The 15,817-nt window shown below is 45.9% G+C and overlaps 1 protein-coding gene across 1 annotated transcript; it reads right to left on the reverse strand.

The window, feature by feature from the left end:
* Positions 1-249: 249 nt before the first annotated feature.
* Positions 250-15,761, reverse strand: LOC121598314 (zinc finger protein egl-43-like). The gene is made up of 2 exons (XM_041924977.1): positions 15,299-15,761; positions 250-2,812 (listed from the first exon to the last, which is right to left on the reverse strand). Exons 1-2 carry the CDS (start codon positions 15,461-15,463, stop codon positions 887-889), a joined length of 2,091 nt encoding a protein of 696 aa, XP_041780911.1. The 5' UTR covers positions 15,464-15,761; the 3' UTR covers positions 250-886.
* Positions 15,762-15,817: the final 56 nt, after the last annotated feature.

Below are 15,817 nucleotides of genomic sequence, written 5' to 3' on the forward strand. Positions count from 1 at the left end.
ATTAAATATATAAATAAATCAATAGCCGTTAGAAAGATATCGTGCCGAAGAGTGTGCGTGTGTGTGTTCCACAGAAAAGCAATGTGAAAAACAGGCTTAATATGCAGCAGCCTAGCGACGGCGAGGAGGGAGATTGAGAGAGAGAGAGAGAATGTGCAAGGAAGAGAAAATATATTCTATGTTGAGATAAAAATGATAAAACCAACAGGAGTCCCCAAAGTAAGAGACAAAACATCCGAAAGTCCGTTGTGATTGAACGCAGTGTGTGTTTTTGCACTGCGCAGGGGTTATATTTGTTTACATATTTCTAATTCGCAACAACGCTTAAGCGAGAAGGATATAAATTACATCTTAAACGGCGCTTCAATACTTGTGTTACCTTATCAGTATCACGCCCTTTCTACTTGTTCTATACACAGGCGAGTAGTGCGCTTTCTTGCATAGCGCACCCAAAAGGAACCCTTTTTTTGGTTGTGGTGGTGGTGAATTGAGTAGTATCGATATCAAAATATTTAAAAAATACAGTAATCTTTACATTTTAACTCTCAAAACCCTAATGCAGAGTAACGTGTTTTGCCATTACGTCTAATTCTCGGTTTAAAACAGGAGGTATTTCCTAATTTAATTCTGAATTCTCGTTATTCAAACCTCAGTCAAAGTTCATAAATCGAATTCTTTTTAAACTAACCTTAAAACACCATTAATTCTCGATACTTTTCATCAGTTCTTGAGTATTTCTGTGAGTTGGAAGATAAATACTAAAACAAAGTGTCTAGCACCATGGCTATCTCTCTCTCTACCTCTGCATGCTTCTCTCTCTAATTCCTAGCTAAGTTTATATGGCACACCCACCACATCGCACCCTTTTCGTTTCGCCTTTCTAAGTCTAAGTACATCGTCCCGCTTGCTGTTGCTGCGGTTGCGGCAAGCCACCACCGCGCGTGGCACCCGTCTGGTCCGCGTTCATCAGCCGGCAGGTTTGCTTCTGCAGGTGCAGCGTGTAGTTCTGCTGATAGCGGAACCCTTTCTTGCACCAGCCGCACCGATAAGCGCTCGGTGTGTCCTGCTGGTGCGATTTCTGATGCTCCCGCAGCAGATCCTCCCGGGGGAAGGTGTGCCGGCACAGATGGCACCGGTGCACTGAAGACGAGGTGGAGCTCGGTTTTGGTTGGGAAGAGGGAGCAGTTGGTTGAGCGGCGGCGTACTTCAGCTTGGACGAGAGCGGGCCGGGCGGAATGGAGCTACGCTTCGGGGCGGACGTTTCCTTCGTTTGGCTGCTCTTGCTCTTGCTGCTCGGTGTGGGACTGGGTGTGGTGGTGGCCACGACCGCTTTCTTCTCCACCACAACATCGTCCTCCTCCTCCGGCACAACCACAACGTCTTCATCGTCGTCGTTTACTTGCGCCTTTTCACTCTCATTGTCCTCCGCCCCGATCTCAACGATCGCCAGCGCGGACGGATCCGGTCGCAGTTCCGATTCCAGCGAGCTGCTGCCCCCCTTCAGACTGCCCTCCTCCTCGTCAAACCCGTCGTCCAGCTCGTCGTTTGCGCTGTACGGTGCTGCTGTTGCTGCTGCTGTTGCAATTATCTGCTTGCTGTCCGCAATCTCCACCTCATCGTCATCGGACAGCTGTATAATATCGCCGGCCTCCACGCTGCTGCTGGTCGTGTTGCGCGAACGCTCCACCACCTCCGAGGAAACGGCCGACGAGGATCGCTCGCGCAGCTGATGGTGCTGCTGCTGCTGCTGCTTCTGCTGCTCGATCGCACGCATCAGCTCGGACTGGTCGTACTCGATCTGGCGGTGCGATTTCCGGTGCACCGCCAGATGGGCCGGCATTTTGAAGCTGCGCGGGCAAACCTCACACTGGTACGGGCCCACGATCGGTGGATCGGTGCTTTTGCGCTTCTTCTTTGCCGGCGGTCGTGCCATGTCCGTCCCGGCGGCAGCAGCAGCAGCAACCGGTTGCTCTAAACTCGCCCGCCCGCCCATTCGATCAAACCCGTACGCTTCCGGCGGTGGGCTTTCGCCCTCAAGCACCTCGTCCCCGTGCAGGGACTTGATGTGGCGGCGCATGTTGTTCCGATTGTTGAACATGCGGCGACAGATTTTGCACTTGAACGGCTTCGGACCATTCACCACCATGATTAGGTTGTTGATGCGCGCACAGTACTCCTTCGACCAGCTGGCCTGCTCGAGCAGCAGATTGTCCGTGGACGATGACAGTGAACCGACACCGTTCGTGTCCTGGTACGGTTGCTCCTGACCACCACCACTACCACTGCCACTGCCACCACCGAGCAGTTCAGCGATCGTTGGAATGTGGGACGGTTGCTGTGGTTGCAGCTGTTCACCGCACACGCCGAGCACCTCGACCGTTATCTTCTGGCCGGTCGGGTTTCCCTTGCCATCGCTTACCGGCCACTCGAAGGTGCTCTGCCGTCGCTTTGCCAGTGACAATCGCGACGAGGAGGAGGCGGAGGATAGTGTGGGTGGTGGCGTTTTCGAAGTCACTCGGCGTGCTGGGGCCGTTTCCAGCGCTGACGCCGCACTGTCCAGGATGGAGGGGGCAGTTTTGTTGAGATGGCTGGCGACCGACGGTGGCCCGGTGGCAGTGGCGGGGGAGGCAGTGCTGTTTGCCGGCGGAGGCGATGACGTTTGTTGGCCCTCGTCCGGGTAGAAGGCGTGGCGCAGCGTCACGCGCAGATACTCGTCCGACCCGATGCACTGCTCGCGGAAGGCATGCCAGTCCTCTAGCCGGACGCTGCACAGTTCGCATATGGTCGCCGGTACGCCTTCCGTCTGTTCCAGCTAAAACGATAACGAAAAAGGGAGGGGAAATCATTAGAATGATTCAATCGTAGAGCTGTGTACATATTTTAATTTATTTCAAAGCATATGATCCTCGATAGCGTCCAGCAACACGAAAATTTGATTTAATTTACCACTATACCACTGTCTCCGTCACTGTGCCAATGCTAACTGACATTTCACGAAACCCACCACCGTCCTACTTCAATAAGCTGGCGGCGAACGAACATGAAGGTGTCATTGGATCCGATCGAACGAGCATATTGCCGTCTCAAAGGGGTTTTTGCTGACGCCAGCACGTGTTGGTTGCCAAACGACCGATTTATGTTTTTTCCCTGACCAAGGGGCTTTATCAAGTAAACCACTGTAGGATGAATGGGTCAGTTGAATCTGACGCTTGGTAACGCGTGGACGCACGGAGCTCGACCAAAAACTCCGTGAACAGTACCGCGTTCCGTTCGCGGTAATAGCAGTAATTCGGGAACAATAAAACACACTTCGACGTAAGCAGTTCGAAGCGTTCAGTTAAATTAAAAAAGCATTAAAATCGGGCTTTCCTTGCAGGAGTTAAAATTTCGGACGTGAAATAAACGTTGTTAACTAGTCAAATGCCAATTGCTGAATGAATTATTTTATTGTTTATTGGTAGATAAGGAAAAGGGAAGGTGTGGGGGGAAGTGTATCGGACTGCGCCGTCGTCATCCGAAATGTGTCATGTTGTCATTTTTGTCTACTTGCTATTTTGTTGCTAGCCAGTTTACTGCTAACGGTGCGTATCGATGGTCGTTAGGCGATCGGGACCATCGATGCTGTTGCAACAATCATCGATATTGCTGACTCTTAACTCAGGCAAGCCTGATGTGGTCGGTAATATAAGCGTCAAATGGGACTTCCAACCGTGTTAGGAATAAAAAGAAAAGAAAAAAATAGAGAACATAGAAGCTCAAATAATGGTCCCGTAGTCTATTCGATGCGTTGGTTCGAACAAAGCCGAAAGGAATCGATTCGCCACCAGGACTGACCAATGTTTGTGGTTTTAATTTTAATCAAAGAGATCAAAGAAAAGATCCCAACGTGTCACATTATACTAACAATCGTTTCCTTACTTTCAGAACGATTAAACAGACATCCAACTACTTTCCACCTGTTTCAAAAACAAGTCCAATCAAGCGCCCACTAATTTGGTAATCAAAATCACATTGCAATACATAGGAAAGGGAAACGAAAGAATCTTCACATAGGATTAAACCCTCCACTACAAGCCATCAACAAATCATCATCATTGTCATTTTGATATAGGTGACTCTTGCCTATGCTAAGTAGGACACAGAACGGAGGAGGGGGGAGAGATTCTACCCCTCCAAAAGGTACCTCGCCGTCGTCGTGTTGCATTGTAATCATTATGGACGGCTGTTCCAAACTTTCAAGGCGAACAAGGCTTCCACAGAGCGATGGTGGGTCATGTTTGGCTTTACCACAGCACTTGGTTTGTATCATATGTTTCGATGAAGCAAGGTCAATTCAGCGATTCTTGCTTTGCGGTATTCAATCGGGTGATAAAGAGAATTCTTGAACATTCTAGAAATCTTCCATAACATAATAAGCAGTGAAAGTGACAAAGTTGCTACACACATCAACCAACGGCAATGCACACTTCCGGAGGTGGATCTACTTGAAAGTAAAACAACGTAAAGAAACATCAACAACAACCAAGAGCATTGCGCCGTACATAAAGATCACTCGAACCCCATAAAATAAAACCATAAATCTATCACGCTAACGGCCTTCTATGCGTTGGTGTGTACAGCAACCCTGGCAAGGAAGTTGCAACTCTCGCCACAAACACAGACAAAAATGCCTCAGAGTTCATGCCTTAGATGTACACGGGCAAAGGAAATGCGTCCTTTTTCGAATCCCTTTTCGCTTCTCTCTGCATACGCGCAACGAGATCATGCTTGCTCTTACGTTTCTGCTGCTTGTACCATCGTCCCTTGCTGCCTGGGTTGATCCTAAACATACACCCGCACAAACACACACAGACATGTGATATTTTATTGCGCCGTACATTTGCTGCGCTCGACACTACATGCTTCGGGTTCGCATATGGGGATGCTTCGGGTGCATTCCGTAGGACCTCCACTAAGGAGGATTGTGATTCGAGCAAAATTATCCCACATCAAACGCGTCACAGTGAGATAAGGAATGAATGTTAAAAAAAAAAAAAAAACAAATGATTTTAGCTATGTATTTGAGTTCTTCTCTAGGACATGGAGCAAAACCGCACTTGAAAAAGGCCAGTTTTCAAGCATACTTGACATTTTTCTTCTCTCAATTGTAACTTCCTAGATATTATAAGGTTGTCTCACAGGACAAGTGAGAGCCTGAACATCTTCCTCTTCTTTTTAGATTATGCGGTAATGTCAAGCTATAATTACAATAAAGACACTCACTGCCCAAGACTTATTATTAGTTGGTATCATGTAGCCGAACATACCCGATTGAGACAAGATCCGGTGGGGAATCGATTTCGTCCGGCCTTGTAGAAGGCGACGCATCAATTGAATCCACTAATGGCCACGTTGGTCATCATTACGGCAAATAAATATAAAAGGACACTCGCGATAGTCATGAGAATTGAGGACTCAAACATAAAATGAGCATATTAAACCGTAAATGTGACGAAAGCAATCCTTCAATGCTATCTAACGAAAGAATACTTACTTACTTACTTATCCGGCGAAAGAATCTAACGAAAGAATACTACCCACTATTATATTAAATACCCGTTATAGAGCTCATAATAAACCCATCGCTTTTCAAAAAATACGAAGCCCAATAATGTCTCCTTCTCGTATATCCCCACCATAATGCCATACCAAACACAAAGAAATTCATTGAATTACTTTTCTCGCTACAACAAAGCCACGGGACAAAAGTGGGAAGCCTCTCTACTTGGTTGGAAAATCAATAAAAAGAAGGCATCATCTGACGCCCGACTAGTCCTAGAGTTATCTCTCCCAGCACACAGAGGATAGGTTTGGCAAAGCTTCAACAACCCCATAGAAGATGACCCAGCTTCCGATAGCAATCGATAACCCGATAAACCTGCCACAGTCAGTTAGGTAAGTTCTACGAAACATAGCTCGCTGGGCGAACCCAAAACCACCACCTTACCTTCCCCCTTCTTTTTTCCCAGGAGCTAGTTCAGTGATAACAACAGCGATTCATCACAGCAAACGGCCCCAACAAAAAGACCCCTTGTGCTAGAGATTAAGCTCGCGTAGAAGCTTTCGAGACAGAGGAGAGAAAAAAAGAGAGAGAATAAGCTTAGCTTGTGTCCCCGTCGGACGAAGATCTCTGTACACAAACGTACTCTGTACCCCATTCTCAAAACCTCGAGGGCCTCCGCGCCTCTTGCAACACGTGCTGGCAAAAAGCCACAAGCAGCAAAGGGCCGGGACGGCAAAGTACGCTACTCGTCTGCGCATGCTCGACAAATTCGCCGTCGATGGAAACTTCTCTGCCCGAGCTGCAACTGGGATCGACGAGAGAACAGGTGCTGCTGCGACGAGGTGGTTCGACCGTTAGTCCAAATGTAGGCGCGCGTCATGGTAGAGGGCACAGACACACCATGTTTTAAGGGGCTACGAATCAGCATCATCACTCACCCACTCGCAACAATCTCGGGCTGGCTACTGCTAGACGGTTGGTTGGTTCGGTTTGACAAGTGAAGAGCGAGTTTATGCGCTCGCGGGCTCTGTCCGAGCTCATGCTGAAGAAGCGGAACTGCGATGATGATGATGAGCGTTTTAGCGCTTGCTCTCTCTGCGTTTTCACCGCTCGTTATGATAATGAAATCAAAACAATAGCTATAGGTGACACGACGATCGAATGATGGACTGTAGCTTATTACCGAGGCCGTGATCAGTTTAATAAGTTAAACATTAATTTCCTCATTTTCCACATAGACACGATTCCATTCGGAAAACTCATCAAAAGTTATTGAAGTACATTAAACATGTCTTAATAAGAAAACGATCCCAAATGGATGATATCATGAAAAACCTTACTAAAACACACATTCTTTTACTGATTTCAAAGCAAGCAAAATATAAACCGTAATCCCAAGAAGAAGACAAAACGTATACAAATAACAATAATGACTCGGTATTTCATTGGAATTAGACAATCCTCCGGGCACAGTTATGACACATCATGTCGTATACCTGAACAAAAGCATCAGCAAATTATTCACCTTATCCAAACCCATCCACAAATCTATCCGAGCGCATATTCCAGTTGCCGAATTCTGCTCTACCATCATTATAACCATCCCCCATCATCATCATCATCATCATCATTGACAAGCGAAAGAAGAGAGTTTTGCTCTTTGTATCCCCTGCAGCATTCGATTTCGAGCACGCTTAACAGATCTTTACGCCAAGGAACAAGTCCTTTTTATTACTCTCCTCGTCTCCCCATTCCAAGTAGTCAACTTCACCCGCAAAATCCACTCCATCTGTGCCGTTTTGTTGGCAAACTGTTCACTCACACACGGTAGAGAAACCCCTTTCAAAGTCGGACTGTAGAGTTTGTAATACTTGCAGCTAGTAGAGCTAGCTTGTTCATCACAGCAAAGGACTATGGATCCGATTTCTATGCTTCTTTTTCTTGTGTTTTTTTTTTGTTTTGCTACTGCATCCCACCCTATTTCTGCTGTCCGATTTCCTAGTAGAAGAGAGCAAAATTACCCCGAAACACGCTCGGAGGGAAAACGACAAGGCCGGTCGAGCGAACGTGGAGTGTTGTCGTGTTCTTTTAGGACTTTCGGACACATTTCCAGCGCAAATGGAATTTCATCCCGAGAGGAGCCGTTGTACATACGCGGATGGTGGGTTGTCGGAGAATTTCCGTGATCCCTATTTGCAGAGAGCATGGATGGGCTGGATGGATGGGCGGGCGAGAAACTCGGTGCGAGATCGCAGAATAATCCGACCCGCCTTTGGACGGTCCCTTTGGCAAGAGATGTGATATTACCCGGTACTGGTACTGGGTCGAGAAGGGGGAGTTGGGATTTCGCTCTACACCGTGATTATAATCGATTGCGAAGGGAGATTTCTACTGGTATGTTGCCGTGGTGAACGATATTCAAGCACGATAACGTGTCCTCTCGTCGTTCGCTCTATAGCAGTTCAACAAAACGTCTCTCTTGCTGTGGTGGATTCCTTTTTTTGTTTTTCGAAGATTAAAACTATATCTTAAAATAGAAGATGTTAGTAGGAAGATTTGCCGAAATACAATCTCACGCTGCTTATTGGAAGAATGCGGAATAGAAGGAAGGTTTTAATAGATACCTTCATCTACTGTAGGGCATCCCGGGATTGATAACATGCCCGGCTAAAAGTTATTCCTTTGGGGTTGACCAGTAATACCATAAGGAACTATGGAATAATTTTCGTGAACGATATGTAAAATTTATTTTTAATATTTTCATTTAAAAAATTAATAGAATTTCATACGCTTTGATACTTATAGAAATAGTACAAGTATTTTTAAGACATTAAATTTCATAATATATAATATAATAATAATCTTATGATAGTTATTATTATTAATAATATTTCATTATTAAGTATATAAGAATATAAAATATTCCAAACTAATTGGTCTTATTTAACAAATTTATTACTCGACCTCAACAGTGCTACAGTACAGTGCTCACGACTCGCAGTGAAATCGATAAACTCGATCGCTGTTTGGTGCCGAGTAGAACAGAGCTCACAATGCTCTCACCTACTGTATATAGCTAAGGCAAGTCATCCGTTTCTACAGGGTAGCAGAGTAGCCTCTAACCTCAAAACTTAACGCTCAGCCAAAAATAGAACCCCTTTACCAATACTTCACCCAGCGGTGTAGAGCTATACCCAAAGGGAATGGGAAGCGTCAACGTTGACTGGCTGCTATAACTACCCCACACAAACTACAAGCTGCGCTCTAATGCCTGCCATACACCGTAGCGCGTACAAACGTCCTGCAGAGACGTCGACCTCGTTCAACCAGACACGAAGCGAGAGCGTCGTCCATCAATATGCCCCCTACTGCACACACACATACCGAAGGCGACAAGCAAACCACCAGCAAGCAGCAGAAGCAAAGCACGCAAAGCAACCGGCAGACACCGTGCGGAGCGAAACTTTAACCACTACCCAGTGTGGTAGCGTTGCCCTCGAGTTATCGATTATTTTCGTACATGCTCTTGGCGCTGCTGCTGCTGTGTTTCTCGGTAGTTTTTTTTCTTCTCCGTCCAGAGCATCAGCTCCACAGCCGGAGAACGGAGAGCATAATCATTCGCACAGCATCAAGCAAAGCGAACGGTGCTGATGCGAGACCGTGTGCGATGGGAGATTGTGGCTGTGTGCATTCCCTGAGAGGACGAGGGGACGCTTCTCGAATAGGGGTGACGGGTTTGATGATTATACTTTATGTGAAGGGGTACTGTACATCTGCCGCCTTCTAGGGTAACGAGGCAATGCTCGTGTTAATGGCTCTACAGTAAAACATACTTTAGCCACAGACAGAGCACACTGGGCTCGCGTAACAAAGATCCCCTTTGTGAGAAAGGACAAAATTCTCCACTAAAAGTTGCATCATCTTGACTGTCCTCGTTATATACCCGACGCCTCTGTATACTATTTCAATCCAAGATCACATAGCTTTCGGTCCGCGTGTGTCAGTGTATTGGTGTGACGCTGTCTTCCTTTATTCAAGGGTAAATAATGCCTGGCAGCTTCAATAGCTCGTCTGCCAGAGCCCGGCACGATATTCCATTCCAGCGAGCTGTTTCGAGTACCATGACAGACACCATATTCAGAGCCCTCTGTATGCACGATCTCACCCGATAAGGATGTCGACATTCGCCTGCCAGCGGACGGGGGAGAGTAGGTTGAACCAGCACCGAGACCCGCTCATCGCACACAACAGCGGCAGCAACAGCGCAGCAGTAGGCACTCCCCGCAAAGGCAACGTTGCCGTTATTTTACCGCAGCAAAAGCGAAGCACACGGAGCGCGTAGGTAACGACGCATGAAATAAACAACTCTAGCGCAGGCCTGCCTTTCGACCCTCCACACCCATCATCGGGCTCTCTCGTGTGAACACACTACTAAGCACAGTGTTTCGCTCTACCGTTGCTTCGAGTGTTGTTGAATACGCCACCGTCGTTGCTAGTAGCGCGCTTTACTATGCATGTTCGAACAGGCCATGAGAGATGGTTGGTACTTGAGATTGCCTTCAGGGATTTTGAGATTGAGGTCATACGATTTTAGACACCGTACTGATGTCATCGAAACTCGGAACGAATAATGCTGCTGCTGCTGATGATGATGATGATGACGATGATGGTGTCTTTCTATGCGTACTAAGAGTGAGTAAGCGAATCCAGTGTGAGTTGGAAGCGATTCGAAAATGTTATTGATGTTGCCATCGTTCTCCGGACATTCCGTACGGCAGATGGAAGTCTGTCTTTATACCCATTCCCGTGCGAATCTACCTCCACGCGTCGACAAACGGACGTTGTAAAGAACGTCAACTTCCTTTCCAGCGCCAAAGATCCAATGCGTGGATATCGTCGACTGCAAGTTGTCATGGCATTTTGCAGATCCTACACCACCACCTCGTTGACCTCCTTCAGCATTCCGTTTGCCGGAATATCGGAAAGCACATCATCGCGCGCATCGTGTGCAATGCAACCAACAGTAGACGGCCACACTACGACGACGACGATGACGACGACGATGGGCGGTAAAACAATTTCTCTCCACATTTCAGTCCGCCCGTAAACGGGAAAGGGAGAAAAACACGTTCGCAACTTTGGTTCGCCGTGGTTGGCTTCGAATTACGTGCCTGCAAACGTGTTCAGCAGCACCAGCAGCAGTAGCATAGGAGGCATAAGCGCATCAAACATTGTACCGAGCGCACCTTCTGTATATACCCACTCAGCCCATGTTCGAGCATCGAGCGAGAGATCGAGCCGCGAGTCTGCCTCTAGCACACTTAGCGAGCGATTCCCAACCAAGACAGGCAACAGCGGGGTTCGCCCATCTGCCATGGGGGCCTGAGTGCTGCTTTGTACGCAAGCTGACGAAGCTGTGGAGTGAGAAACGTTGAGAAGCGTACAGCGAAACCACACAGTTCGAAGCATTTGGGGAAGTTGTGAATCGCTTGCTAGTAGCACCTCTTGGCGGCCCGACGGCCTGCATGGTAACGGCCGAAACGGTCACGACGGATTTTTCGAGAGCACATGATGCGATGAGTACAACGAGAGGAACCGGTCCTACGTACAGCTGGGAGCGAAAGCGAGAGAATAACCTCACCGCAGCGCGACAGCACTGGTACCCCATTCCCTCCGCTCTCGGCATGAAACAAAACGGACGGGCAAAGAAACATCAGACGGCGGTCTTTGTTCTGCTTCTTCTCTCTTTCTCTCTCGTGCCACTTTTTCGTCCGTCGCTAGGATCCTTCGTCAACAGAACAATCCCAAGCACACAGGTATCTTTTCTCTCGTCGCTCGTAGCAGCACCAGCACACCAGCTGCCATGATATCGTGCGTACTCTCGCCGTCTATCAAGATAGGATTGGATGATGGACTCTGTAGCAGCAGCAGCAGCAGCAGCAGCAACCACCATCATCATATCCGTTGGATTCGTGCGATTCTACCTGCAGCTGTCTGGTATGTTGCTACGCTTTGCGGGAGAATTTCTGCAGTCACAAGGACGGCAACAACGGCCGACGGTTAACGGCATCTGCTATGGCTATGTGTAGCATAGCAAGGCAGACGGACGAGAGCCAAGTTTTCGAACTCCCGTGCATTGGACGGCAATAGCTGTCGGGCGTCTAAGCTTCATTGGGTTTCTAGTTTTTTTAAGTCTCCTACATTTTCCGGTTATTATGACATTCGGAGTTAAGCTTGTGAAGATCCAAGAGTATTTTATAAGCAGTTTCTGAAGTTCCTTAAGTTTAGTTTATGGTAACTATATTCTTATTTAGATAATTAAAAATTAATAACTAATTAATTATTAAAACTAAAATAACTAATTAACTATTCTATCTGCATATATTATACATGTATATATATAAATATTTTTAATGTTATAATAATTTATACTTAAATAAAGTTAACTAGCTATGGTAAAAATAATATTATGACTTAGGAGTTACAAGTACATCTTGCCATAGATTATTCCTATTCTGTATTTCTACTGATCCTGTTTTTCTTTCTTTACACAATTTCACTTTTCAAAACACTTACAAAGGTCATGCCAGCCTTTAAAGGCTGATTAAGACCAGGCACCTGGATATTCAGTCCATGCTACAGAAGAACAGTCTAGAAGAGAATCGATCATGGGAAGGAGCGATCAATTCCCATTCTGTCATTTCAGTTCAGTTCACTGTCTTGCATACTATTATATAAATAACACCACGTGACCTTGTATGCGAATGCTGTGTTCCTCGAAACGTTTCCTATTTTTCCTGCGGTATAGATGCAGAACAACCAAGACGATACAACATGCAAAATTGTTTTCAATAGCATTTTATACCAATAGGGACGGTACGAAATGCACCATGAAAAAGCATTTTTCGGTCGCCTAAGACAATTCGTGTTATAAACACATCTGGGTATCGTCGTACGCGCAGGTAGGGCAGTGGCTATACCAATACATAATCAAATATTTTATGGCGCATGACATGCAATACACGTACAGATAGAACGGTGCTAGGAGGAAGGTAATGTGTCATTCCAAGCATTCAAGGGATCGTAACAAAATCAAGCATTTTTCCTGGCTTTCCCTAACATCTCGGGTTCAAAACCCATATGAACGGAGGCCCATGCCCGCCTTAAGTTCAAGCCTAGAATAGAACGTCCTCCCATAGCATGGATTGAATATCCGGTTGCGTGGTAATGAACTAAATCTCGCAAGCTTGTGTAGCCCGGCATGTCCACGTAGGACGTTACGCCATATAGAAGAAGAAGAAGATGAGCAGAGGCCCATATATATATATATATATATATATATATATATATATATATATATATATATATATATATATATATATATATATATATATACAAGGCACACAACTTTCCTGGTATGTTCTGGTAGCCTAGTCCACTGGAGAATTAGAGAGTTGTCGAGATTATTTCTCCCCTCTCAACTTTTCTGCCCAAAAGCTACTCCACAAGGGTAGATATATCTTGTGACTATGTATCTCAATGTGTCAATTTGACTGGTAATTGACTCTTACACCAGACCATCCAAATATGTACGTTAGGGTTCTTACGCAGCTTACGAACAGCAGCAGGCATTGTAGGTCCAAAGGCCGATGATGCTGAGCCATGTCCTGGCACTACTCTGCAATTGGTCCTGACAATTTCTTACGGGTATATCTCGCTTGTTGTTGCTGACAAGATAAGGCACACCAACCATACTGGAGATATCTAGTACTTCGACAACATACTTCATTGTCTTCTCATTGTTGATTTGTTTGTTTGAAACACCAAATTTTGACTCTTTCAGACTTTTTTGTCGTCAAATTTGCACCTTAAGAAATCTTTTCAATGATTGGTATAAACTCGATAGTTGGGTTGTTTGAAAGACCGCGAATGTCATACGACACAGAAAAACTTGTACAAACCTCACAAGGGCTATGCGTCATAGTTGCAAGACAATCATGAAAGTGTTTTTTTAAGCAACAGCTATCTCATTGGTCAGACACAACGAGATAACATTCCAACTATTGAGATGTCAACTATTCAGCAACCCAGCAAAATAAGACCCAACCAGTGAGTTTATACTGGATATAAGAGATAGTAAGTACAGTGAAATCTCTCTAAGATGAGGTCTCTTCAAGGTGCACATCTCTCTAAGGTAAACATTCTCTAAGCTGCATATGCGATTTGGCAGCCTAAATATCTTTCTAAGTTGACGATCCCTTATAGAGATTTCACTGTATTGCAATAATCAACCGTTTCACTGCAGCTAGAAATGTGAATACTCTACTTTGCTTAGCAACGTACACTTTCGAATAAAAGCTATTCAAACAGAGTTTAGATACCGTAGTACCTACCGTACTGTTGCAACTAATAATACTGATTTCTCTTTATACCCAACAAACCAGAAAACCTGGGAGAGTGAGAAAGCATGTTGATTTGTCGCTTAGAGTAGTACAGTCGACAAGTCACAAGATCTAACAACATGCCCGTCATGGATTCAAGACTCCAATGGAATTCCACAGTATGCCACACACAGACCTGACTGCTACGGATAAATCAATAACCTTAGACAGACTAAGGTTTTGGGGCGTCTTCCCAAAATATAACGCTTCATAATACAGTATGACCTAATTGGTTGGGATGCGATTGCGTGTCAACTGGTAGATCCGCACTGGATAGTCGGGTAGTTGTTTGAAAGACGGCGAATGTGATGATTAAAAAAGACTAAGAAAAAGTTTGTTCAGAGATCTCGTCGGGTTCATCAGAAGGTATGAAATTTAAAATTTCTTCGCGTCAATGCTCTCTCGTTGGTTGGATGACAACCCAACTATTGAGGTGCAAAGAAGTGAACAACCCTACTAATATAGACCCAACCAGTGAGGTTATACTGTAAATACAATTTTCGTTAGATACTCCCGCAATTTTCAGCTTGCACGACTTAACAACATGCCCGTCGTGAGTTCAAGCCTCATATGCACTGTGCCCAGAAATAAGTCTCGAAAACCTTTATAGTCCGGCATGACTGTGTTACGCCAAATAGAAGAAGAAGAAGAATATCAGATACTACATCATGTGAACAAGACCTTACTTGTTTCCATCCGTTACACATTATTAGTAACCCTACAAACGATCATCAAAATAAAAGAGATCCGGCGAGTACTAACACAAAACTTTCACCACACCCGTTGACCTAACGCCACTCGAAAACTCAATACCACGTCATACTACAGAGAGAGGATCTAGTTCATATTGGTTGTAGGCAACTTCAGTGCGCCCCCAGCAAACTCTCAATATATAACGCTAACGTCTTCGCTCGGCGAGTAGTACATAGAAGGCAGTCACGCCAACGCTCTTCATCTACCTTCGCTACACCCTGGGACCAAAGCAACCGGATCACCTCTGTATATCCTCATACTCCTGACCCTCCTGCTCCTTGATGAATTAACCCAAGAGAGCGCGAGCGAGAGAGGAATAGAAAGACCGCAACTGCTCAGGTAAAGACACTGCGGTCTATACGGAAAGAATGGCGCACCAATCATCCCCATAACACATACAGTCCTGCAGAGTTATTGGTTCCTTGAACCCTTCTCCATCTTCTTTTCTTACCCAATTCTACCGAAAAATAGATTACACTTCCCCCTAAAACTACTACACAAAGCAACCTTTTTGCCGCACTAGATCACGATTCTCAACCCCGCAGCAAACGGTGCTACCTACCCGTAGTGATGTACACTGCAGAATTCGATTGACCACGGACGTTGGGCTGTTTGGATTTCCTCCGCGCACCGGAAAGATCGGCAACATGTCTCCGGCCTCGGAGGCATCCGTCAGGCAGAGGCGACAAACGTTTTCGAGATGCATGTTCTCCTGCCCGCCCGACATCACCTAGGGCGCAACCGTTTCCCTTCTGCCCGGAGCACTCTGTCCAGGTTCTACAGATTTGCCCTGAATTCAGCTGCAGACATACACACACACACACACACACACACGCAAAAAAAACCAACAACTTCGATTCTGTCGAAATTCTGCAAACGCTAGCACGATTGTTCACGTTCACACGACTGCTTTGATCTACTTTGCGGAAAGCCCACCAAACAACGCGGCTGAAGAGACGGAAAACACACGGCAAGAAACCCAACCGAACGGCGCGAAGGCATAAACAACAGTAGCATCGCACGAACACACCAACACCAATCAGACCGTCCCGGTTGCTTTGCTAGCGCGCGCACACACAAA

Source organism: Anopheles merus, chromosome 3L, assembly GCF_017562075.2.
Source record: "Anopheles merus strain MAF chromosome 3L, AmerM5.1, whole genome shotgun sequence".
Classification (NCBI taxonomy): domain Eukaryota; kingdom Metazoa; phylum Arthropoda; class Insecta; order Diptera; family Culicidae; genus Anopheles; species Anopheles merus.